Source organism: Triturus cristatus, chromosome 3_1 (assembly GCF_964204655.1).
Source record: "Triturus cristatus chromosome 3_1, aTriCri1.1, whole genome shotgun sequence".
Lineage (NCBI taxonomy): Eukaryota > Metazoa > Chordata > Amphibia > Caudata > Salamandridae > Triturus > Triturus cristatus.
In genome coordinates, this window is record NC_140583.1 from 655,990,294 (window position 1) to 656,017,544 (window position 27,251).

The window sequence follows — 27,251 nt, forward strand, 5'->3', positions numbered from 1 at the left end:
TGGATTGAGCGGGAAGGACCTGTTTTATAGGGCTTGTAAAGAATTAACCCCACTTATGTTTCCTGTCAATGTGTACAGATGGTGGCTTCTGAGCCATGTTTGGTGAGGAGAAGGAGGAGGGCAGATACGGCTGCTTCCTTTTCAGAGCGATAACTCCTCCCTTTTTCTCCATACGTGTGGAATACAACACGGCAAGGGGCATTATTAAGATTGGCTTCTCTGGGTTTTCTGCCGAAGATAGGAAGCTCACCCTCTACCCACCCTGTCTCTGCCACCGTCCCTGCTGTGGGAGCTTGCAACGGAGAAGGAGCTGTACATGCCATCCTCCGTCGCAGTGGTGGTGCTTTCCTGATACGTGACCTGTGGCCAAGTGCTCCGAATACTAGAAGGTACGAACCAAGGTGTCTCGCACCAGCCTCTTGCACAAACTTTTGAGTCAGCCCAGGAGGGGTCGCACTCTCCTGGTTGAAAGTGAACCTCCCCACAGGTCCCTTGGCATCAACGCTGAACTAGGAGCTACTCCTAGAGGTTCCCAAAGGCACACCTGACAGCCACTGATAAACCACATTCCTATTCAGTGTTCTCAGCTTGGTGAAGTGGCAATTCGTCATAACCCAGCACTTTACCAAACTCGCAAAGATCTATATATATAAATCAGCTTGAGAAATATGCTGTGAAATATGACATGATGGAACACAGACATGAGCATTTCTCTTCAGGCCATAGACACATCGTGACAGTTTGGCTCTGTGAACACAGGAGCATTGTGTAGTAATGAGTACATTTATTTGGGACTGTGGGTGTCTGTAGGGAATGTCTGGATCGTGGAATTTAGTCTGGATTCTCAAGTGTAAGAGAGGAATATTAAGTGAGGTGTTTGTACTTTTGCACTCTACTGGAATACAATTTATGTTGTTACTGCTTAAAGTGTCAATTGTGTTTCTTGACATTGGCATTGAAGAAGCAAGATGCCCCCACCGTCTCCCACTGCAGAAACAAACTGCACTGCCTTGTGCCAGCTAGTCTGGTCATGCTGGAATACATCTACCTGGTATATTAGGGGGTGTCAGCTGCCTGGAGCAGACAGGACTTTATGCATCAGGATCAACCGGGTAAACCAACTTGAGATTAGTGGTGCTCAACATTTAGTATATTGTCAACTCATTTAGCAGTCAGTTTTTTATCTAAGAATGAGAGGGTCTAGGTCTACACAGGCCATTGCAGCTATTGAAGACATTTTGTGTTTTTTGTGTGTGAATTTCCAACTGCCACCTTGTGCCTCGCCCTTGTAGTTGTGTTACTATTTAAAGTCCTTGCAGCTCCTCGTTGCGTTCAGTGCCTTCTGTTCTCTTAGTGATGTGCATATGTCTCCACTGAAAACTGAGCTTGTGTATACTTGTGCTGTTTGACAGCCCGGATAATGTTCAGGTTGCGTCATTGTAATGGTGGCACTGCGTGTGTCATTGTAGTCTTATACATTAGGGTCTGGGGCAAAAATGTGCTTGACTGCTGGTGACTGTGTGCAAAAGTCATGAATATGCTTGTTGACTCCTTTCCACCAATGGAGCATTTTGTCACTACAGCATCTTGTAAGGTTTGATGTGTCACTGTAAGGATTTGTAGCGGGGGATCAGATGCTTAAGCCAAGAAAGAGACGAGAAGCTCAGGAGTCAAATCAAATGGATGGAAAGTGGAACAGAAAAAGAACTGAGGTGTATCTCTAAACTTGGGTTGTTTCTCCAAAAAAGCCTTTTCACTTAAAACCAAAAATTACTGTTTTTAGAATGCAAAACTATTGTGTTGCATTCGTATTAACGGTGTGGAATTATGTCACAGCCTTGTGGCTGCTGGCGGCTACCTGCAATTTTCAACTGTGTTTAGGGAAGGATTCACAATCGATATATTGCATATTGAATCAGTCAGTAGTATTCATAGCACGTGTTAGGCAATTGGAGAGGCTTACAGGAAGTGTGATGCATTCAAAAGGACAAACGTTTGCAACAAAAAGTTGTGAAGAGACGAACATATCTATTTATGTAAAAACTATAACATTTTCATTAGAAACAATTTAACTACTTAGCACCTTGTTGGGACCGAAGCAATGTAGGATGGTTGAAATGGTTTATAGAGAGAAGAGTTTAGATTTGGTTTGATTGTGCCTTAAATTAAACTAAGACAAGCATATTTTTGGTGCTGTATTTCTATCTATAGGGACAAAAAGGCTTGTAAGATAAACATTGAAAACAGATATTGCCTTTAGAGTTTCAGCTGATATCTTTTTAATGCCGTTTTAAATTCTTTGAGACAGTGAGTGACATGAATGTCAGGTGGTAGCGCGTTACAGTGTATGAGACCCAGGAGGAACAAGACCTAGAACCCTGAAGTGTTACAGGGTAGTGTAGTTATGGCTTGAAGATTGCGTATGGTTGATTTTAGGCTCCAGGTTAGTATCTAAAGAGATCGTGTACGGAAGAGGTACTTATGGGATAAAATATGTACCACTCTGAATATCAGAGTTAGTTGTTTGTGTAAGGTTCTGTTCGTGCCATTGAGTCAACCGGGCTGCTGGCTGTATGCTGAAATGTAGTAATGCCTGGGCAAATTGCACAGATTTCGAGCAGCAAAGGTATAAGTAGGGAATGGCATAAGTGGGACAGGGAGTTGCTGGATCAAGATTGTTTATTGGTGTGCAAGCCAACAGCACTTACCCAACTAGCAAGTTTGCTTTCTTGAGAAGTTGTAATAAATGGGACATCACACGGTGTCAGACATTTAGAAGAATGCCTGGCTTCACTGCCCACAGTGGTAGACAAGAATAAGGATGGTCCATATGATGCTGAATTTAATTAATTTTAATTCTGTTCATTTCTAGAGCACTAAAACCAGGGCCTCCCAGCCTGATATCCAAACACTTGACTAAACAAAAAGAAACCTATCTCAAATAGGCCCAACCTTGATAAGAATCAGTGTTTTCAATGTTGTTCTAAATAACAGACGGCTCCGATTCCCTCTCGACCCGATTAGCAAATCATTCCAAAGCTGTCTTAACATAATTCATGAAGAAGCAACCAGCAAAACATTTGAAATGTGGGAGATATATAGCCCCACGTAGATATCTTCACAACTAAATGTCGAATTTTGTAGAGCATGTTAAACATTAATATACTCTAGCATGTTCACACTCAGGTGTTTTGGACCCACTCGATAGGGGTACCATTCATAGCCAGTTCAGGTATTCGGCATCTTAAGAATCTTGATTGACTCTGTCCTTTCCCTGGACACTCAAATTACCACGGTGGACTTTTGAAGTTGCATTTAACTACGGAGAGATATTGTGCTCTTAGTTATTTCTAGTTGGTGTGAAACTGTTTACCTGGGGTTTTCAGTCATGGCACTGTTAAATTGCAACTTTGTGCAGAACACCACTGCTTGCCTGTTTCTGATCTGTGTAAATCTGACCATGACTCATCCGCTCTGAGAATCTTGCGTTGGCTTCTAGTAAGAACAAGCATTTACAGTGCAATAGGTCTCGCAATGACATTGTTTTGAGCTATTGGTATTGAAAATGTTACTGTTTTTTCCCCCTTCGCTAAGCATTAATCAAGTAATGGCGTTGTAAATGACAGTCTTTTACCCCCGTTGACCCCCACATACAGACATACATAGAAACCGCACTACAAACCCCATGCACCCCGTGAGACAGACACACTAATATATAGAGGCACACGGGTGCACCGAAGCACGTGATCACACACGCAGGCACACTGTGTCACAGGCACACTGAAGCTTTGGGTCTGGCAGACTAGCCGACACACCAGACACTGTCACACTGAGTAGAGGCGCACACATGCTGAGAGGGATGTTTTAATTATCAAGCTCAGGGTGCTCACTGTAAAAGTCAACAGGAGTGCAAGACTGACGGGACATTATAAAGTTGAAACTGTGTGTATCACATGCTCAGCCTCCTGAGCTAATTTTGTGTCAAGAACACATATACCAGAGACCTTGACCCGATGCACTTCCATGGAACAAAAGATAGTCTAATAAATCAAACAAAATAGATTTTAGTACAGCAGATATGCTGACTCTAATATTTGAAGGTGCTCTCATGTGTAATAATGAAGAAACAGGCTGCTCGGTAAAATAAAATATTTGCATAAGACCACACAATTTGAGACCAGTTTATAAGTCAAGAGCACTACAGTTAGGCCGAGTAGATTATTCAAGTCACTAGATCTGCAGATCTGATAAACAAATTATGTTTTTTGAGGCAATGTTCATACAATGGGGCCTGATAAAGTTAGTTATCTTTAGGATCACATCGAGACTAAACAAGGAATGTTGACCTGCACGACTGGGCTGGCATACTGGGTGACACTATAAGTTTCACAGTGGGAGCTGCAGGCTAATGGAATGTTAATGTGTTAGACAGTTGGCATATTGTCGTGGTTAGCTTTCACTATGATAAACTGAAGGAAGCGTTAGTAGACACAAGGAGGGAAGCCTTCTGGCCAACTAGAGCTGACAATTTGAAAGAGGATTCATGATCTACGCTGGGGTGCCGTTGTCAAAAGTAGGATGGATTAGCTGTCAAACTTGGGGTTGAAATATTTTGAGAACGGTATTTAAAATGACATACTGAGAGATAAATATATTTACAGGGGATGTCTTACTGATGAAGAAATGATCGATCATGTGGGGAACTGGGAGAAGTCTAAAGCTCTTGGACTGGGGTATGGAATATTGCGGTAGGTTCATTTGTAAGACTACGGGCTGTCTGACAGGGGAACGACTGATGTAATCGAACTGACAGCTGACTTTGGGAGGAAGACCACTCTGTGAAAGAGTCGACTAATGAAATACTGTTAAGACTGGGGAAAGGTAAATTTTTACTACGGTGGAGTGAGTTGCTGATAATAGATAATCGTTAAAGTTGGCAGGGTTGAAAGTATGATCTTTTATTGGAAATGCACAATGAGCGAAAGCTGCTCCGTCAGTCTGCAAATAATCATTCTGAAGGAAGGCTGATCTGTCACACTGAAGTTGACAGTGAACGCTGTGAGATTTCGAGGATGACATATGGCACACTTGGAGATCGTAGGGTATGTCACTCTGGCGACACAGTTAAAGGTCGAGCTGTGAATATACTGCCTCACACTGCGGAATCAGATACAAACCTCTATACAAATATATACTAGACACTGAAAGCGGTCTGTTTTGATACAGCTCAGCCCCCCAGAATGCTGCTTTGACAGCTGTCTCTACCCAACCATGCCGCTCCCTTACCTTGTCCAGCTCCTCCCGGCACACAGCGCAGAACCTCTGCTCGCTGAGCACCCGCATCTTGGTGGAGCATCGGAAGCAGACGTGGTGCTCGCAGCGGCCCAGTGCCAGCACCTCCAGCTCCTGGTAGCACAGCACGCAGCTCCGCTCGGGAGCAAGGTCCTGAGTGGTGGATGGGGACAGAGGCCCATCGGCCAGGGACAGTGATGCGGCGGCCATCTTGCCCTATCAAAGTGTAAATCTACTGACATACGTAGATCTCAAATAACACTTGTGTGTTCATAAAGCGATAAACCACCACTTCATTAATAACAAGAAGATGTCAGAAAACAATCCTATCATTCTATACTTTGACAGTAAGATAATTGAAGGAGCGACTACGGAGTCTTTGGCACATTGAGTGGGAAATAGTTAAAAAACAAGCATTGGTATAGCCAATACATCAACTGTTGCATGGCTAAACACTTATAAGGTCCCAAAAGCGAGACCTATTGGCTATGCCAATGCTTGTCTTTTTTTTACAAACTAAACACTGTTTGACCATACACCTCAGCCTAGTCTTTGTTACAAACGTTTCTAAAGATTTACCCTGGACTACCGAAAGGCGCCCTGGTGCCCTACCAGTAGTAGAGTGGGAGCTACACACGCACAAATAAACAATAACAGAAATGTTCACTTTTTTAGAAATATGTTGTAGTGCACATGATTTGGAAACAGACATGAGCTGATATGAAGTGTTAGTGGATTTTAGTGGCCTGGTTTATGGGGCTTCTGCACTGGCTGCACACACAGATTGAAAGGGGGGGTGTGGGGTGATGCTGCAAACAGGCCTCGTGATCTCAACGGTGCAAGGGCATGACCAAACCCTGCGAGTGCTTCAGAGGACAGGTCAATGCGGAAAGGATGCTGCATAGAACAGTTCCCAGAGATTTATGCTGCTAATATCCTTAACTACGGCGAGAGTTTATTTTTCTGCAGAGGACGCCTTGTCAGAGAGGCAGCAAAGTGTTTGGTCAGCAAAAAAAAACACAGGATCCTTGAGCGAGAAGACGAGAATGAAAGTCCAAAAACACCAATCAATCTTCAGAGGGACACAGAAGGGGAGCGGGGTGACCGAAGGCCTGAAAGCAGAAATGGCAGCGAGGGTGACAAACGTACGCCGACAGGGAGAGGGAAAGACAATGCAAGAGGCACAAACAACAAGCATTGGCCGCGCGGCTGTAAAAGTAACGCCGCGCGGCCTCAAAAGTCATCGTGATCACGGTGAAAGCGAAAGTAATCGCAATCACGATGACGCGCTCTGTGCTCGCAAAAATGAAATAAAAAAACGTGAGTGGTGACGCGAGTGGTGTGCGCGCACGACAGGAAAAAGTGCTATGCACGTCGCGCGCGCTTGTGCGCGTAATAGCAAGCTGGTGGCCGGCAAGGTAGCACTTTTGAAGCAGCTACTAAATGTCTCGCCAGAGCAGCGCATGCACTGGCTCAGGCGAGACCTAAAAATACAACTGCCTGAGCTGTGTCTTTGCTTCAGTCATTCAACCTGACAGCGTGGAGTGCACTACACTATGCAATCTGTGGAAAAACATATTTATAAGAGACCAATATGACTTTGTTTAAAATGCTACAAAAGAAATACTGCACATATAAGTAAAGGACATTCATTTAAATCTATCAAATGTTATTTTACAAGGAGGCGATGCAAGTTTCAACTTTTATATTGAGGAATATGCACATGCTCAATCAAAGTATGAAAGCAGAACACTGATGGACTGGTGCAGAGGAAAATACAGGGACTGCATAGTAGACAGGACCATAAATAAGGAAAATATTGTGACAACAAAGGAAAAAAAGGGGCATAAAAATGATTTACGGGGCATGCATAGAAGTATGCCGAAAGCTAGTTGAAACAAGCGCTCGCCATTGCGGGATGGCAGCCGCTTGTTTATATTTGCATTTTCACTTTCACTGAAAGCGCGATGCAAAAATAAACACGCGGCTGATGTGGAGATAAGAAATTGCTTCACGACAGCTGTAAAGCAGACGAACCTGTACGGATCGGCCGGACGAAAAGGCAGCAACAATAAAACCTAATTTCCAATGGCAGGCCACTGTTTAACATAAACGGTGACGCCAGCCAATGGAAATAAGGGGCGGGGCTTCAAGTCCCCTTCACAAATCTACTCTCTGACTATATGTCTCGCCGAGCGGGCAGCGCATGCGCTGAAACGCTAGGCGAGACATAAAAAGGATACTGCTTAAATCCATGTGTCTTACCCATAAAAACTGGTATGCAGCTGCCCCCTGTTTTAGGTCAAAGCTGTCTGGTTTGCTGACATCTTGGGGACATTCAGAAAACGTCCCTGGGAATGCATTCCGCCCATTGCTTACCATTTGCTTTGTGGTTTGTAACTCCCATTTTCTGGCTTTCAATTTGCTGGGCATATTTGTTTTAGGCTGTCCAGCGTGAGTTTGTTCCTGCCAAGGAGGAAAGCCTTTTAAAACTAACTCTCCTTGTATTCTTCCACGAGTGCTCCTTTCTGTAAACAAGCCTGTACACCTTGTACAGAGGTCGAATATCAGACTCTGTCTTCAGAGGGAGCTTGGTGTTTTCTTTTCTTTCTCTGGCTACAGAAGGATTTATGTGGCAATCTTGCAGGATACTGGAGGTAGGAAAGGTTTTGCTTCTCGCACACAAAAACATTTAAATGAACTGTGCAAGTAGTTCAGAATATATCAGAATTGGAAAAGCACCAAGAAAGCACATTTTTGTTAGTTCTGAAGTGTGCTGGAAACAAATACTTTAATATGATCAAATCAACACATCGTTTGCATGCTGCATTGTTTTATCGCACACAACAACATTTAAATGAACTGTGCAAGTAGTTCAGAATATATCAGAATAGAAAAGCACCAAGATAGCACATTTTTGTTAGTTCTGAAGTGTGCTGGAAACAAATACTTTAATATGATCAAGTCAACACATTGTTTGCATGCTGTATTGTTTTATCAGTAAAACTGTATGTCTGTGCAAATGCAACGGTCATTTCAATTGAAAATGTGTTGTCTGTAATGGCAGTGTGCTGTCACACCATGCATACTCCACTCTATGCCACTCCACTCTGCACCACTACACCCTTTGCACTCTACTCTGCACCTCTCCACTTTACATCACTCCACGCCACTTCACTCTGCACCACTCTACTCTATGCCAGTGCACTCTAGGGCACTCTACTCTACACCACTGCACTCTTCACCACTGCATTCTACACCTCTAGTCTAGTTCATTCCACTCTAATCGACTCTGCAACACTGCACTCTGTCAATGGACTCTATGCCAATACACTCTATGCCAATTCATTCTGCTCTGTACCCCTCCACTCTATGTCCCTGCACTCTACGCCAATCCCCTGTACGCCACTTCAATTTACTCTGCACCGCTGCACTTTATGCCACTGGACTCGACACCACTTTACTCTGTGCCATTACACTCTTCGCCACTCTACTGTATGCCACTGCACTCTACCCTGCACCACTCCACGCTACTTCACTGTACTCTAAAACAGTCTGCTCTACACAACTCCACTCTACTCTGCACCACTGTAGTCTATGCCTCTGCTCTCTACAACACTGCACGTTCTACCACTAAACTCTATGCCACTCTACTCTTCAGTACTGTACTCTTTGCCAATACACTCTATACCACTCTACTCTGCATCACTGCACTCTATGCCACTGCATTCTGCAGCAATCCTCTCTACACCACTGCACTCAACACCACTATACTTTACTCTGCATGACTCTATGCCACTGCAATCTACGCCACTCTACTCTGCTCAACTCTATGCCACTCTACTCTATACCTCTGCCCTCTACTCCACTGCACTCTATGCAACTCTACTCTGCACCACTCCATTCTACACCACTGCACTCTATGCCCCTACACTCTGCAGCAATCCTCTATATGCCACTGCATTGTACACCACCCCATGCCACTATACTCTACGCCACTCTGCTCTGCACCACTCTATGCCACTGCACTCTGATCTACGCTATTGTACTCTACACCTGCACTCTACGCCATTTTACTCTATGCCACTGCACTCTATGCCACTTTACTCTGCACAACTCCACACCACTGCAGTATACGCTCCTGCACTCTACTATGTTCCACTCCAGTCTGTACCACTGCACTATGTGCCTCTGCAATCTACTATGCACCACTCTAATCTATGCCACTGCATTCCACGACGCTGCATTGTATGCTGCTGAATTCTATGCCGCTGCACTCTGTTACTACATTCCATGCCACTATGCTCTGCAACACTCTACGCCAATGCACTCTACACCAGTCCATTCTACTCTGCCACTCCACTCTACGCCACTATACACCACCGCACTCTACTCTACTCCACACCACTCTACTCAATACCACTGTATTATGTCACTACATTCTACGCCACTGCACTCTACCATGCACTACTGTACTCAACGCCACTCTACTCTATGCCACTCTACCCTATGCCACTCTACCCTATGCCACTCTACCCTATGCCACTCTACCCTATGCCACTCTACTCTATGCCACTCTACTCGATTCCACTCTTCTCAATGCCACTCCACTCTACGCCACTGCACTCCCTGCCACTCTACACCACTGCATTCTACGACCTTCTATGACATTCTACTCTGCAACACTGCCCGCTTTATTCCATTGAACTCTACACCACTCTACTCTACAATACTGAATTCTGTGCCAATGCACTTTACGTCATTCTACTTGGCATCACTCCACTCTACGCCACTGCACTCTCCAGCACTCCACCCCACGCCTCTCTACTCCACTGTTCATCATTCCACTCTCCTCTCCTCTGTGCTACTAACTTTTAGCCATGCTGAACAACAGCAACGCTAGTATACAACATGGCAAAGCCATTAGCTCTTGCATAGACGAGACCGATTGTGTTTCCCAATGCTTGTTTAGGTTTGATGTTAGCAAAGACCGTTTGATTTGACTAAAATTACTTATATTGGCTTTCAGCCAGCCATCTTTATCCCCTGGTCTGTTATTGTGTTGTTTATATTGTTTTTCTGACCACTCCTGTAGTACAGCCTAGTAAAGCCTTTGGCTAACTTCACTGCCCGTGATGTCATTTAGTCCTTTCAAAAGGCGCGCATCCACACACAAAGTAGTTCTCTTACATGGAGGGCGCTGGCGGAGGCCATACAGAGGCCCAAGTTCTCCAATTACATTTTGGAAATTATAGACCCGAATGGAGACATGCGCAGAGGTACGGCGGATATACAAGAGGTATTTGTAGAGCACTACTCTAAGTTATATGCAACACAGTGCGGGGACCCGCTGGAGCTTGAGCCGTTTTTGGGTGACGTCGCACTGGGGTGGTTAGAAGACCACCATCGTGAGTTTCTATGTGCCCCGTTCGAACTGGACGAGGTGCGCGAAGCCATAATGCAGCAGAAGTCTGGTAGGGCGCCGGGCCTAGATGGCATTCCCGCTGAATTTTATAAAACATACATAGATATTATGGCCCCTATACTAAAGGAACTATATGAGGAGTCCCTTGAGGATGGATCGCTCCCTCCCTCCATGAGAGAGGCTCTGATTACCTCCATTCTGAAGCCCGGTAAGGAGCCTCAATTCTGCGCCTCCTATAGGCCGTTGTCACTTCTAAACTGTGACACTAAAATATTGGTGAAGCTTGTAGCGAGTAGAGTTCTCCTCCTGATAGAGAAATTGGTGTTGCCAGACCAGGCGGGCTTTATTCCTGGGAGGGCGACCTCACATAATCTCCGCACGCTATTTTCAGAATGTGTCGCCTGAGCTCCCTTTGGCTGCGTTATTCCTAGACGCCACTAAGGCGTTCGACTCAGTCGAATGGGACTACCTTTTTGGAATTCTGCTCCGTATGGGATTCCCCCCGTGGTTTGTGTCCTGGATAAAGCTGCTCTATCAACGACCTTCTGCTGGGGTACTGATCAATGGCCAGATCTCGCCTGCTTTCCCCATCACAAGAGGGACTCGGCAGGGATGCCCGCTGTCCCTCTCCTGTTCACCTTGGCAATCGAACCCCTGACGTGCAGGTTGTGGCAGCATCATAGGGATAGAGCGCACCGGTGTCCCTTGCGACAAATATTGATCTCGTTATACACAGATGATATGACATTGTATGTCCGAGACCCCCAGAATAACTTAAACCCCTTATTACGTGAATTTATAGGCTTTGGGAAACTTTCTGGAGTTCAAATTAATTGGGAAAAATCACAACTCTTTCCCCTAACAGCGGCAGTAGCTAAATTCGCCCTGGACTACCCAATTGCATGGTGTGACACAGACTTGCGGTATTTGGGGATCCAAGTTTCGGGGGATAGAGATGAAATGATTCACCTTAACTATGGAACTGCCTTAAGTCGACTTATAGAGAATGTCACACGATGGATAGCTTTACCTATGTCAATGGCAGGCAGAGCTTCATTGATTAAGATGGTGATATTACCACAGTATTTATATCTCTTTCTGAATCTTCCTTATCACCCGGGTTGGGTTTTCTTTAAAACGCTGCGGTCTGAGCTTATGCGCTTATTCTGGGGCGGTAAGCAACCGCGTGTAAAATGGTCGGTGCTCACGAGGCCAGCAACACTGGGCGGATTTGACATCCCGGATTTTGAACTATATCATGCCTGCGCCCAAGCACACTATGTTTACTATTGGTTACATCCACCAGCATGTATGCTGCAGATAGCGGCGGAGCACTGGCTAGCGGACCCAATTCCCTTAGATGGAATGATACACGCGAACTCCTGCCCTTGTGACACAGCGCCAACCACAATAACGAGCACAGTGGACGTATGGCAATATATCATGAAGGCCCTGGGGGTGTCGACTCTTTATTCCTCAATTTTGCCCTTGACGTGCCACCCACGACTTTCCCTACTGCAGGAGGAGGGCTTCCGACAATTATGCACTCGAGTGCGCAGACAAACCTGGGGGGACCTGTTTTGCAACGGCGTTTTCTGTACGTCTGCTCAATTTTTTGGCGATGTACGACCTACCCCATTGGAAGTGTTTCTATATGTGTGCTTGTGACAGGGTATGCGGGCCATTCTCCCGAGCTTTCCGCGGGAGCCAGCAGCCCTAAAGCCGCTACATCAGCTATTACAGAGTGAGAGCCCTAGACACCTGGTATCCAACCTGTACCGAGTGATCAGAGCAGAGAGAGAGCACCCTCATAGTGCAGCGTGGGTGCACTGGACGGCTGACCTGGGTAGTGACATTACGGATGAGCAGTGGCAGTACTGCTGTTTACAAACTGCGGAAATATCGGCAAGCACCAGGTTGCGTATAATCCACTATAAGTTTTTGCAGCGCATGTATTGTACCCCGGCTAAGTTACGCCGCTTTGGGCTACGAGACACAGATCGCTGTGATAGATGTGGTGGCCCGGGAGCTGGATTCCTGCACCTGGCCTGGGAGTGCCCGAAAGTAATGGAATATTGGGGGCAGATATTTGAAGCACTATCTGATATGACGGAGCTAGCGATGAACTGTGACCCCTTAGTTGCGCTCCTAGGCTACACAAAGCACATTCCCAAAGCACGCCGCCGATACGTCACACTCTCACTGTTATTAGCGAAACGCAGGGTTGCATGCAGGTGGGGTAGGGGGCGGACCCCTAAGTTTAAGGAATGGCTGGGGGATATGGTGTACTGCCAGGATCAGCTCACAATATATGCAGAGCCGTTGCCCTGTACCTCTAGACTGAAAGATATCTGGGGTCCTCTCACGCAATACTTGCAGGCCCGTACTGCACACCCTCCCCCGGACAGCCCAGTGGCAACAGGAAGCAGTGGCGGAATCCTCCCCCCCCTGTAGTATTGTCCTAGGCATTAGAGAGGAGATGACGACGACTCATCTTGCAAACATGAGAAGGATGTAAGTGTGTTAGCTGACTGGCCCACGCCACAAGAGCAATGATGTACACTTCCTGATAACCACCTTGTACATATGGAACTTTTGTACAGCTGTGGATTATCTTATAATATGTATCGTAGTTGCTATATGAGATTCCTTGGGACTGATGCTGTGATCTCCCTGGATGTGCCTATACATACCATCGGACACTTGAGCAAGATACCCACAATTGACGGCACGATTTACTGTATACCTGCATTTGTAAAGCTGTACCTGCTGTTCTGTCTACTCATTGAACATGTTGTTCTTATGTGGAAAATTATAAATAAAAGTTTAATAAAGTAGTTCCCTTACGTGACAAGGACTACTTTGTCAATGTGTGCTTTTCAAGACCTAAACATTTTTTTTTCCTTTCAACAATGTTTTATTTCTAGAATGGCGAGTGACCGTCCACTTCACAAACAAAAATGTTTTTGCAAAAACTATGATAGAACAAAACAAAAGTATTGGTAAAGCCAAAAGACTCTCAGCCAACTCCAGACCTGTTGACTTTGCCAGTGTTTTACATTGTACTCCTGATTGCTCCTTGAGCTCCTTCCTGACTTGAAATTTGCCATCTTAAGTTCTGTAAATCTCTGGTGGCAGCTTTTATACAGTTCAGACTTCTCACTGGAATGCCAAGTCTGAGAAAGACTACTTATTTAGGTCGAGCCTGCGAGAGCGCTTGCACTGCATTCGCTCGGCTTGCGAGACCCTATTGTTTACAGTAAAGGGCTTAGAGCCTGCCCATTGCTTAGATTTGTTGACTTGTGTGTCGCTCTTCTTTGCAACCTCCTTATTGGCCAGTGTAGGTCAAACACCACTTCCGTTCCTTTCTGTTTGGCAGGGACCAAGCACAGATTGACTCAGCTTAATCTATGCTGATCTGCTGCTCCCAACATGACTGAGGTACTATTTCCTATTCCCCCCATCTTCCACTCCGCCTGTGTCGGTCTGTTACTCCCTTCCTCGTTTTGAATACTTATAAGGTCCCAAAAGCGAGACCTATTGGCTATGCCACGCGGCCGTGCGGACGCGAAAGTGATCGCGATCAAACATCAAAGCGGCCGCGAAAGTGAAAGTAATCGCGACAAAGCACGGCGTGCGCGCCTGCGCACATGCATTGTAGCTCTAGGCTGGCCTGGTAGCACTTTTTGGAGCCCTCTCAATAAGTTTCGCCAGACCAGCGCATGCGCTGGGTCAGACGAGACCTAAAAAGCTCTATGGCGCGGTCAACGCTGGCCGCATCATAGCGCTTTTAAAAAAAAGGTTTTACTTTAAGCCATGTTGCACAGCATCTCGCACAGCTGTGCAACATGTCTTAAAAGCATTGACAAAGCCAATAGATCGTGCATACGTGAGACCTATTGGCTTTCCCAATGCTTGTTCAATTTAGAAAGCATCTCGAAAGCATCTTGTTTCCTTACGAATAATCTCCAATTACCTGACTTTGAATTTGACTAACAGCCACAAGACACCTCGGTGTATGTGCACTTTGTTTCTGTATCCCCTGCAGGCAGACCAAGGAGACCCTTTTGCCCCGCCCGACCTCTTGCTCACAATCGTGCAACAATAGTGTCAGTAATTCCAGTCCACGTGGATCGGCCTTCTGAAGGCCAAGCCCACTGGTGTGTAGAAGGCAGATGCACTGCTGAACCAACACATGGAGGAGGCCTGCAGTTCTGCCTGCAGACGGTCTGGGTAAAAAGGCCTGTATACTTCAAACCTTGCCGTCTGAGCACAATGCGGGGACCCAGAGGGAGCGAGGCCATATCCGGTCTCCCTCTGGGTGACTTTGCACAATGGAACGGACCACGGGACAGGATAGGTAGTGTAGGTAGTTTGGGCGGGGCTTAGCGGTAGGTTATAGAGGTAGGTTTTTGGGTGGGAAGGCACTCGCTGAGGCATTGCAAGAGCGGTTAGGGAAATTTGAGTGACCCACCCATAGGCAAAGAATTATAAAAAAAATCTCCATATGGTCAATATTTTTGGGTGCTTGTCAATTTACTACAGGAAATGTTGGAAGGTTATTTGAACAAATGTTAATTGTGCCACGTTAAGGTAGGTTGTAGCGTTTTTGTGCTTAGTTAGGTGTTTTTTTGGGGATGGGCAGTCAGGAGCTTATCCATCCCTCGGGCGAGGACAGAACACAGGGTAGGTGAAGAGTAAACAATGTGACTTTGAACAACACTAGAGCAGGTCGCTTGGGGATGCTTGATGGGGGGAGATTGTAAGATTGGGGTATGCAAGGAAAGGCGGTGAATGAAGGGAGAATGGGAAAGGTGGAACAACATGTTTTTTTTTCTTGAAGCAATGTTGGGAAAATTGGGGAGGGTAAAGGTGGGAGGAGCGTTTAGACTTTTATGTATTTATAAGGTTGAGATATTTGCAATGTTTTGTTTTCATCATGTTTATGCTACATACCTGCCTCACTTTGTTGCTAATACAGAAGATAGTGGTATGTGATTTATTGTGCAATTCGGTAACAGATGAACTGTGCTCTCGGGGTCGCTCCGTGACCTCTGTTCTGAGTTTCCCTGGCGAAAGACGCAGAAGTGGCTATTTCATTAGCAATCATATCCAGATGGGACGTGTCTGCCATCTAATGCCTGGAGAGCGGAGCTGGGGACGGCCTGCGAAGTACAGTTCCTGGGGAGTCTTTATAAAATGCTGCCTCCCTCCTTCCCGGCCGTTTACTGTTGGAGCTTTTAATTAGCAGCGCGTGATGCAGCGGAGTAGCATCCAGTTCTCTCATTTCAGATGACTGCTGCAGCGAAAGTGCCTTACTCAAGGGACCTGATTGCAGATTAGAGCCCTCTCGCCTCGGAGAGCGAAGCATGGTCGGGAGGGGAGAACGGAGCAGTGGCCTTCTTCAGAGTTGCGGATCAAGTAAATGCCACGGACGGATCCCAGCATCCCCTTAAGATGTGTGAGTGTGTTGGGGTGGGGGTAGAGTGGATGGAGGTATGAGTGATCAGGTAAATGTTATGTTTTTTGATATACTTATGGAAAAAGGCTGTCTACTTACCGAAGTGAGAGAAGGTCTTTTGAGAGACTGCAAGGTGTTTGAAGTGCTGTATGTTGTGCCAGGCCGCAGAGGTCTATACCTTGAGGTGGTAAGTTCGGCCACCCACTTCTGGCCCTGTAGAGGCAGCGACCTAGACAGGCCTACCTGTGGGATTGTCTTTGTCAATATAGAAACCGGAGGCAACCCAAGTATGTCTTTCCCTCAGTTTCTGGATTGAGCAGTTTCTGGTTGTTTGGATGGCTGTGATACACTGTGCTCGTAAAGATGTGGAAAGCTGGTAAATGAAAGCAAAAGGGCACACTTCACACTGCAGGGTGGGCTGCCCAAGCATGCCTTTCATAAGGGTCCTTCCAGGTATAAGCAGGCTCCGGAGAGCAACGAAGAGTTGGACTGCGGTACACTTAAGCATGCCCCATTTGAGCCATTATTCCTGAATCTATCGCTTGAACACATCTGGTGCCCTCAAAGAGGTGCAGAGCCACCAACAGCTCCACGACGCTGCCTGCCCCCCGAGCAGCGTAGCACGACGACATTGATAACTTAGAGGAAGACGGTTAGACCGAGGCCCTGGAAGCCACCCTTTGCGCGGTGATCTCTTCCCTACTAAGACTGATTCAACTGAAAAATACCTACATAGAATATACTATACGAGCAGCAGCCTGTGGCACATGGGTCTCATAGAATCCCCCACTTTTATACGTTGTGAGGCTGGCACGTTCCTGCACACTGTGTGGAGCTGCAGTGTGTTGACACGTTTCTGGATGGGGTGGTGTCCAGTTTAGGCGAGGTTCTTGCATGGGCCATTCCATTTGTCCCGAAACTGCTTCTCCTTTGCAGTACTGAGGGTATAGGAAGGAACCATTATAAATGCCATTTATTATTTCTTGTCTCACGCTAGCAAAAAGAGATATAGCTCGACAGTGGAAAGCCAGTGCGCAGCCTTCTCTGGGGGCTTGGAAGCATGGGATGAACTTCTGGATGGGTCTGGAGATAGTAGTATTCTGGGCTAGTGGATGCCCCAGAAACATCCGAAGATTTGGCAGAGGTTGGCTGATTATCAGGGCTTGGTCGTGGAGCTGGTACGCACAGTCAAACTGTACTTGGAAGCTGAAATCAGACACTATGGCCAAGATATACAGGGTAATGCGACGAGATCCAGACCTACATTTGTATAAGATTTTAGATGCAGCATTGATGTGGGGGACGCCAAGGGTGTTCTGTGCATATGTTTGTGATCTGCATGGTTTTGGGGTCACAGTCCTATGCAGTGGTGTAGCTAAACCTATTGCCGCCCAGGGCGAAACCCTTAGATTGCCCCCCGGTGCAGGTAAGAGCAAGGGGGTGTTTGTCGGTTGACAGACAACTTGTTCTCTGGGGTGTGTGTAACATTGGGTGGATATAGACACTAAAGGAATTGTAAAGGTGAATAATTTTGTAAAGCATTACTAGAATGTTATGAGTTTCCAAAGTTTATTTCTTGGTTGCGGCCTAAGATTAACCCTTCTGATTCCTTCTTGCTGCAATGCTTAGACAAAAATAATTTTTTGGCTTTTGTACTCCTTCAGGGAAGCAGAACAGAATGTCAGGGGATAATGATGCTGTTGGGAAATTATTAGCAGGTTGAAGGAGGTCTAACATTGGTGCCTTCAGAGGCAGAATACTACTGCAGCCACCACTTTATTGAGCCAAGTCACTGTCTGGAAAAGCCTTTTCCACCTGCTGTTCTCATTCCTGTCATTACACTGACCTGGCAACCTTTCTTGGACTAGATGCCAGTTCATACAAGGTACAACCCTCGCTGATAGAGTCTTCTTGATAAAGTCTTATCTTCTTTTTTTTCTGTTGCAGATATAGTCTGCTTCAATCATGGCCATCTGTGTCTGTAGGTGTATGTAAAAATCCGGGCTATCCGTGTTCGAGGTGTATACATTCACTAATAGGACGCTATGGCCCAGTAACTGTCCCGACACCAGTAAAAACCTTCCCTCAGTGTCAGTGCAGAGCTCAGACAGCCGAAAGGGCAGTTGTTTATGAATAAGTATGGATACTCCCCTGGCATATGAGCTGTAGCTGGAGAAGAAGCGATGTTGACCCCATGTGGCTGCACATGTGTGCAATGTTTCAGGGGGCAAGTGCGTCTCCTGCAGGAAGGCTATGTCCACCTAGTGGTGCTGCAGATAGTGCAACACCAGTTTTCCTTTGCATTGGTTATTAATCCCTCGAATATTCCATGTTGCCAAAGTGACGTCTGCAAATGTGTGTATATTATTGTACGTTTAGTAGGTAGCTTGACAGGTGTGGCTGTAGCAGAGGATATGGCACTAATAGTGGTAGGCATAAATGCAAACATACCCAACAATTAAAGATGTCCATTTCCCCCTCCCCATCCCCAGATTTTATGTCCTGGGGATAACCCCGCCCCAACAGAAGTAATAGAAACATTATCCTTCTCAACAGAAAGTGGTGTCTGATCAGTTAATGTGTGTCAAGAGGACCGCCGCGTTAGCACCTTACCACTCCCCTGCTCCCAAGCAAGGCCGGGCCTAGGGCAGGCCACCCTGGGATTAGCAGCGCAGCAGACTGGACCAGCGTCTCTATGTCCTGAACCCTCGGTGATCGGTTCCCCGCTGTGCACTACAGTGGAATATGAAGATATCTTGTGAGGGTGGTAAGGAAGGAGCTCAGTTGTAGCCAGGATTGTGGGGATGCCGGCGAAGCTGCAGAAGTTCGCGGCCATTTCGGTCGGCATCTTGACCACGCCCCAAGTCTTATCATATGAAGTCTCTCATTACCTGGTTTTTTATGGTAGTTTTCGGACCTCGGGCAGTATAATGCACACTTTTGTTTGATTGATCTGCCTAAAGGCTTTAATTAATTTGCATGAGGCTTCTATGGGTTAGCTCTTAGGCATACAGGAAAAATAAGAAGAGTATAGATGAATGGGCTATGTCTTGGAGAGATGCCTGAAAGGTATGCTAAGATGACCCTGTTTTATAGAAGAGAGGCACGTGTCAAGTCTGTCACTATCCTTGTTACTGTTTTTCAGTCATTCTCATTTGCAACCATCATTCAGAACTTAATGAATTGCAGAAAGACAAAGTGGCATTCAGTGCCAGCTTACAAACCCCGTGGATTATTGAGAGAAAAATAAGGTAGTCAACCAAATATTTGCGGTACTATGTGGGTACCTGGTTCAGACACAAAAAACAATTATAGATGTGGCACCAGCCGAATACGTTGCCAGAGGCCAAGTCGTTCTGTGTTACAGCTCAACCTCATAGAGTCTATAGAAGTATGTTTCATGGATTTAGGATTGACCTCACCAGTGTAAAAAAAAGACATAATCACATGAGAATTACTGATAGAAAAAAGATTTATCACATAGCCCAATCTAAGTTTGCCATTTAACTTTTCCCAAGCTTGTCACAGGAGCCATTCAGCAGATCTTCTCTAGCAGGTGGCTAAGAGGGGCACACCGGCAGGGTCCTTTTTTGCAGTTTTTTTTTGGTACTACACAATGATGATTTATTAGTTGTCTTATGGTTACTCCTATTGTTTCCCTTATGTACTTGGAGTGGACTTTGGGTTAGCCCCATGCTCATGATTGGATGATTGTTGTCTATCTCAGATGTCTGTTTTGATACAATGATTTTCTTCTGTAGTCGTCCTGCCCAAGAGCATTTCGGTCTCACGGTTCTGATAGGATGAGTTGTACCGTTCCAATGCTAACTTATTGGGTCTTTTTTTTTATCTAGCAGTCTATGGAAGTCCATGTGTTTCCTTGCTCTTCCCCCTGCCTCTGTATCCCTGTACGTTCTTTTTATTCTATTCCCCCCAGCCCCTGCTCCCTGATGCTCACCATTTGTTTCCCATTTTTCATTTACTTTATTTTTTTTAACAAGGTCCCAAAAACTCCACAATGCCACCCCACTGCTTGCTTCCCTTGTTTTTGCTTGTGTGCACTTTTTCATTTTAATGTATCATTCTAACATGACTATCCGCCACATTAGAATGGTAAAACAAAAATGGCCGCCATGAATCATTACACAGCAGGCATGCGCGTAGTGCCAATGTCGGCACAATCCCCAGCCCTCCCACAGCAAAACATGTACTAACTCAGACACAACACATTTTTGGTGGAGAAACTTGCTGCAGGTTTATTAACATAATATGTCAACATGGTGGGTTAACTTACAGGCGATCCCAGGGCAGGCAGCCCCTCGCCGCCTGCCCACCTGATGAGCCATAAAACCCGGTGGTCGCGACCAACCGGTGTTTGTCCTTTTGGGGGAGGGGATAGCCCCTCCCTTCGACGGACCGCCAGTTCGCCCTTTACTTACGCCCCTCCCAGCTAAGGAGGGCGGAGCATTGCAGGCAACCCCCGGTTGCTCAGGTGCACAACCGCCCATAGGACTAACTGGGTGCCGTCGCTCCTCCAGGATCCCACGCGAGGACCTCCCTGGGGATAATTGGATTTAGAACCCTTACTGTGCTCCTGTAGAGGGTACCCATCTGTACCTTACAGCCTTTGGATCGCCCTGCAACTCTACCACAGCCCTGGTGTGGCCCCCCACCATATAGCGCTACCTACTTACACCCTGCTGTTTGCAAGGCCTCCCCCAGATCCAACAAGAATAAGTCCATGCCCACTCTGGACAGGTGAATCCCATCTGGCTCGAAGCACCCTGTGCATTTAGCGTGTACTAACCTATGCCGGATAAACCCAAAACCCCTTTGCTCCGTGAACTTCCGCATAGCGCTGTTCACCCTTCTGCGCGAGGTCTCCATGGCACCCCTGGAACTCGCGCCCCGCCAGACCTGCCTAGGTGTAATCTCCGACCACCACAATTCACAGGTCCCCAGCTTGTTGCTCAACTCGCACATGGACGCCCTCATCTCGTGAAGCAGGTCCCTTCTCCCCAGGCGAACCAGGTCATTCCCCCCCTAGGTGTATTACTAATAAATTGAGCAGTGGGACACCCTCCCCCAATCTCTGAAGGACTCTCTTCATCAGGCTATTCCAACGCATGTCTGGTGTCCCAATTCATATTATCCTCGTGGCTGTCACCCCGTGCCGCCATTTTCTGATATCCTCCCACTTAGATACCCTCTGGACTCCCGAATGGCCCATCACCCAGACCGTCTTCCCTGGCAAATAAAGATAAGGAAGTTTGAAAATTAATTTATTAAACTGAGCACAGCCAACGCCATTACACTTGCACACAAGTACACCAAAAGTAAAAACATCGACAATATGTCACAACCCTATTTGTCACAACTAACACACTTCCTCGTTCCGTGTTTGCATGGTGCCCCTTATGGACGAATGTATTTTTTATAACAATTGGACTCCCAACGCCCCACCAGTTTGATGCTTTCCTCTGGCAAACCCGCCTGGAAAGCTGTGGTCGCTGCCCCTATTCGGAAAGAGTGGCTGCAGAAACGTGTGCCCTGGATCTTTTTGCCCGACAGCTCCTACGCTGTACCTGGTATTTGGTCAAGGGAGTACTGTCAGCGTGCACTAGCAGGTAAACTTCTGTTGCGGGCCGCAGCGCCAGGTAGGACGAGACTAGGCGCACAGGACAATACTTGTCGATCTCTAATTTGTTCAGCACGATCACCCTCCCTACCCCCGCTTGGTCCGTTTTGGATCTACGTAGTCTAATGGTGAGGGAACCGCCTGCCAACACAGCGTCCTGCTTGTTCAACGCCACCCCAGATGTGTCCTGTCTAGATCTCGCTACAAGTTCCCCCATTCTAAAAGCCCCGAAGAAGGCCAGGCTAAAGGTAGCCGCGAAGAGGGCAACCTCAAAAGCAGAGTGGGTTGCCCTGCCAACCCAATCCAGCATCCCTTGTAGTGTTACGCAATCTATGGCTGCCCTGTTGTCAGGTGCTCGAGACTCACTCCTGGCACAGCCTTTGAGCGCCGCCCGGATCAAGAAGGACTTCGTGGGATCTTCCTGCCCCCTTAATCTCGCTTGGTGGCTGATCGCCGACAGGTGTCCCCCAATCCACGGTTGGCTCTTCCCTTGGTCCTTGGCCCACAAAATGAAGTCCTGAGTCCTGCTCTCCAGGGATGACCTTCCTTCTTCCCATGCACCAGTTACAGAACAGAAATTGTTCACACACGCCCTGTACCGCTTGACGGTCCGAGGTGCTAAGGACAACTCGCCCATCCCCCTCAAGCGCCTGACAGATTCAGTAGGAACCATAGATGTGCTGGAAAAGGGGTTTCTTTGGTACAGATCCACTGTGTCCAGCAATGAGACTTGAGGGGTGTGGCGCTGGGGCAGACTCTGCTTTTTTCGGAGCCCCAGGGGCAGCTTACTCATAATGGTGACCAACTCTCTCGGCCACGTCTCCCGGAACCTGTGCCACTGAAAACGAGAGAGAGCATCAGCCGCTATGTTCTGCACCCCCTGAATATGTTGCGCCCTACACTCGATGTTATTCACCGGGCACACCCTCACCAGTTCCCTCAGTAAACACAAGACAAGCGGGCAGGATGCAGACTGAGAATTGATTGCCTGGACCACCGCCAGGTTGTCGGACCAGAAAAGGACCCTACGTGCAGACAGAACAGAGGGCCATAAGTGGAAGGCCACCACTATTGGGAACAATTCCAGTACTGTAATGTTGGCCGTGATCTTCTTCCTGCGCCACACATTGGCCAAACTCTGCGCGCACCACTCTGTGTCCAGGATGACCCCAAAGCCCTCTCTGCCAGACGCATCCGTGAACAAGACGAGTTCCGGGGATCCCACCCAAGGTGCCCTCCATAAGGCTGTGCCATTGAATCTTTCCAAGAAGCTTGCCCACATGCCCAGGTCTTCCTTCAACCCCTTGCTTAGCCCGACTAGGTGATGCTTCCTATTGACCTTAGCCGTAGCCCTAGCAATCCTCCGTGCAAAACCCTCCCCTCTGGTATTATCCTGGTGGCGAAGTTGTGCTTGCCCAGCAGGCTCTGCAAGAAGCCCAAAGTGACCTTCTCCTCCCCTAAGGCTGACTGTATGTGCTGTGCAAGGTCCTGGACCTTGTCTGCTGGGAGTCTGGATTCCCCTGCTAGGGTGTCAAGTTCGATCCCTAAAAAGGTTAGAACTTGCGCAGGACCTTCCGTCTTCCCTGGCGCCAGAGGGACACCCAAATGACTGGCCAGCCGCTCAAAATCCTTAAGGGCATTGCTGCAGTCCTGCGACCCATCAGTCCCAATGAATAGGAAATCATCTAGGTAGTGAGTCACCCCTACGACCCCATAGCATGTTTGAAGGGCCCACTGGAGGAAGCTACTGAATGCTTCGAAGTAGGCACCAGCCCTTGGTATTATCTCGCCTGGACTATGTTGAATGTTTTGTATCTGGGTCTACCTGAATATCTCCTTAATCGTCTTCAGGTGGCTCAGAATGCTGCTGCCCGAGCGATTTTTCTTGCTGATCGACGCACCCACACGACCCCCCTTTTGAGAACACTTCACTGGCTCCCAGTACGTAAGAGGATACTTTTTAAAGCTCTGGTACTGGCCTTTAAGGCTTCTCATAACATCGGCGCACCTTATTTAAGGGCTCGCTGCCAATATTACGTACCTTCACGTACGCTACGGTCCTCCTCTGCCCAACTGCTTCACACTCCCAGGTTCTTTCTTTCACGACAGGGAGGCCGTACTTTTCAGGTACTGGCGTCCTCTCTATGGAATAATCTTCGTTCTGATCTACGCCAGGAAAATGATCTTCTGCGCTTTCGTCAAAAACTAAAAACATCACTGTTTTCATGATCTGTGTCTGTGGTATCTGACTGCTGAGTGTCTTTGCTATGGGTCCTATGATTAGCGCCGGGACACTCTTGGGAGTAGCCGCGCGCTTAACAAATACCCAGTAACATAACATAACATAACAAGAGACTGCACAACCCATGGGCATGCACCGGTCGTAAAAGTACCTGCGTTCTAGCTTGAAACCTAGCAGGTGTTGGCTGCTTGGATGCACTGGTAGTAATCAAAATGCCGATTCGATGTCCGCTTTGGCTAACCAGCGGCCCTTGCCCGCCCTCCTGACTAGGTCCAAAGCCACGTTCAGTGTACAATACGTGACAGAACAAGCGCCTTCCTCCAGCCCATGGTTGACCGAGCCTCCTTCTGGGTAAGAGAGGTGGTGTATAAGGCAGAAAAACCCAGGCTCCTTCTTAGGCACCACCCCCAGAGGAGAAACCACAAAATTCTCTAGTGGCGGGCACCTGAAAGGGCCCGCCACTCTCCCAAGTGCCCTCTCCTTCTCTACTTTGGCCCAAACAACTTCAGGTAGTTTTTTGGTCCTTCGGGTCCCACAAAAGGAATTCTGAAGCCCTCGCAAAATCCTGTTAGAAGCAACTGACTATCCTGTGTGAGGGGGTACTGTCTGAGGAGAGGTAAAAGGTTTGACAAACAGACTGGCGAGGGGCCCTTAATCGTGCCCCCATCTACCTGGTGTTGGTCCCCCGTGTGAAATGAGGGTGTGTTGCGTGTGCTAAACTGTTTGGACCCAGAACTTGCTACCTCGAGGGAGGGGAGGGGGAGGGACCCGGGATGCCCCCCCTAACTACCAGTGTCTTGTTTACCCTTGGTGGTGCCTCCTTGTTGCGAGTGGCAAGAAACCGCTGGGTGGGGACCCCCACATTTGTTACATGCATGTAAAATTTTGCATGTTTTACCCCAAGAGCAGGACCCCGTGTTGAACAAATGGCAGGTCCCAGGTGGCAACCTTCTGAAACCCCCTCAATTGCTCCCTCTCCACCTATTCCCCCCCGAAAGGACTGTGTGTCCCCCCTGTGTCTCCGGCTGAGAGGTACTACTGCTAGCTTCCTTGGTAACCTGACTTTTCGTCTGTGCCCATGTGCCTAGCAGCGCGCGTGCTCCCATGTGATCTAGCCAAAGCTGTACTTCTTTCTGGTCCCACCGCATCTCCGGACACAAGGACATCTGTTTTCTAAACTCCCTGTCATAGTTAACCCAGCCCTGTCCCCCCCACTTCATCGCCTGTTTTTCAAGGATGACTGCGGACAAGATGGCAAACGCATCTAGCCAGTTCTCTATGGTCTTCTCTGGCCACGGCTGGTGCTTAACCTTCTTGTCGTCCTCCTTGACCCCCGCTTTTCTGGCATCTACCCCATCCTGAGCCAACAAGAGCAGAGAGAATATATCTATCAGCTCACGCCTCCAGATAACCTCCTTGGCCGCTAAGGGGACCTGCCAGGCCAAGGACCAGTGACCTGACAGCAAAGGAGCTGCTGCGACAAGCTGGACTGGAGCGGGGGGCGTGGTCTGCTGAACAGGGGGGACCCCAAACGGCGGCGTGAAGGCCGGGGAAGATGGCGTTCCTAGCACGGCCTGACTACCACTTGCAGGGGAGCTAACAAGCGCACTGGCAGATGGTGGGGAGCTAAATGGCGCAGTGCCCGTTGGAACTGCTGCCTCTTGTCCGATAGGAGGCGCTGGGAGGGTGGCGGGTGTCGCAGGAAGGGAAACCTCACCCGCTCCCTCCAGAGCCTTGCTTTGCGCAAGCGTGGCCGACACTCCAGACGACCCCCCCAGGGATGGCGGGGGCAGGCACACCCGGCAGGGTTTGCTGAATATCCGTCTGGCTAACCCACACCCTTGCCGCTGCCCGCGCCCCTCCCTCTCCTGCAGGAGTGCTGATGTTCAAAGGTGGGGGGCAGGGGCTCACCTGTCCCCCTCTTAGATCTGCCATGAAGTTCTTGAGTGTGTCAGTCAGCTTACCAAGGTCCTCTCGTGTAGCGTACATAGATGCGGCCGGATTGTCTTGCGGGGTCGCTGGCCCCAAGGGCTGAGGGGTAGCTTGCTGGGGCCCTATCTCCTTCTGCAGTGCCCTGGATTTGGCTGGCAGCGGGTCTGCCGGAAAGTCTTTTGACGTGGGCTTGTGGACCCGCTTCGAAGCTCTCGATGGCCCGGCCTCAGTGTTGAGGTCCAGCTCAGGAGGAGGTGGCTCGCAGACAACGCCAGAGTCCTCCGATTCGACAGCCTTCAGGATTCCCGTGGCCCAAGACAGGCCCTTCCCCTTGGCCATCTGAATAAACGCCGCCCATTACGCTTCCTGCGTGGCGTCCGGCAACGAATCCTCCACTTGCGACGTCTGCGTGAAAAGGGGTGGTGAGCCCTGGCTCTCTATATCGGATCGCTGTATCCTGCGTCCCTCAATCTAGAAGATGAAGGTAGTGTCAGACAGCACGATACCACACCCTGGTTTGGCCAGGCTTTTGCCGCTAGCTACTGTGCCCCATCCCCACTACCCGTAACCACTTACTCCGAGAAGATGTCAGATTTGCTTAAGTGCGTTCCAGGACTGAAAACGGCGATAACTCTGAGTGCGAGATGAAAAGAGAAGTTAGCCTAGCTCCCCGTTGCGTCTAGAGACCTTCCTTGTTGGTGACCACTCACCCCGCAACCCCTTCCCAGTCCTTGTCCAAAACACACCCTCCCCTGAAGCACCACCTGCCTGTACCTGGTCCTGTTCCGCATCTGCTCTTCTCTTATTGCCGTTTGAATGCTTGGTCTCTAAACTCTGAAAATAGAAAACAAGAGTTACCCTCCATCCTGAGACTGGTTGCCCCACAACCCAGCGCACTGGCCCCATGCTGCTTGGACCCTAGTAGCTGTCGTTGTCTCCGGTAGCCCCCCAAGGCGAGTTGTGCGGTGATCGGCGGGGTTCCTGCATAGGGACACAACAGATATATATGAGAAACCCTGCCCCCCCATCAATAAACTACGGAATACTCCGCGTGGAACGATGTCCCAGATGCCCCCACACTGCCACCATATAGCTTCACCTTGTCATAGTCACGAAGTCGCATTTGCATACCCAACAAGCATTGTTAGTATAGTAGGAGAAAACACATGGGAGAAAAAGCGACATCTGGATACTGTGCCACAGGAAAACTAAATAATGTCTAAATCCACATTCACCTCATGAATCAACAATGCATAAGCTG

The 27,251-nt window shown here is 48.0% G+C and overlaps 2 protein-coding genes across 3 annotated transcripts in view; one reads left to right on the forward strand and one right to left on the reverse strand.

Annotated features, from left to right (window-relative positions):
* The window catches only part of FRMD5 (FERM domain containing 5), a 493,627-nt gene that overhangs the window by 193,843 nt on the left and 272,533 nt on the right, over window positions 1-27,251 (forward strand). Inside the window, exon 1 of one of the 2 annotated variants that reach the window (XM_085644693.1) lies at window positions 4,662-4,748. The exons of the other annotated variant lie outside the window; for it this stretch is intronic. The gene's annotated coding sequence lies outside the window, so the exon portion shown is untranslated. Of the gene's footprint in view, window positions 1-4,661; window positions 4,749-27,251 lie in introns of those variants that run through there. 2 annotated transcript variants of the gene reach the window in all.
* On the reverse strand, window positions 21,118-23,257 carry LOC146860753 (uncharacterized). The gene is made up of 2 exons (XM_085646371.1): window positions 22,830-23,257; window positions 21,118-22,789 (listed from the first exon to the last, which is right to left on the reverse strand). The coding sequence occupies exon 2, from the start codon at window positions 22,607-22,609 to the stop codon at window positions 21,695-21,697; it is 915 nt and encodes a 304-aa protein (XP_085502497.1). The 5' UTR covers window positions 22,610-22,789; window positions 22,830-23,257; the 3' UTR covers window positions 21,118-21,694.

Coding starts and splice junctions, on each gene's coding strand:
- LOC146860753 (XM_085646371.1), bottom strand. CDS start 22,609: ATGAGTAAGCTGCCCCTGGGGCTCCGAAAAAAGCAGAGTCTGCCCCAG.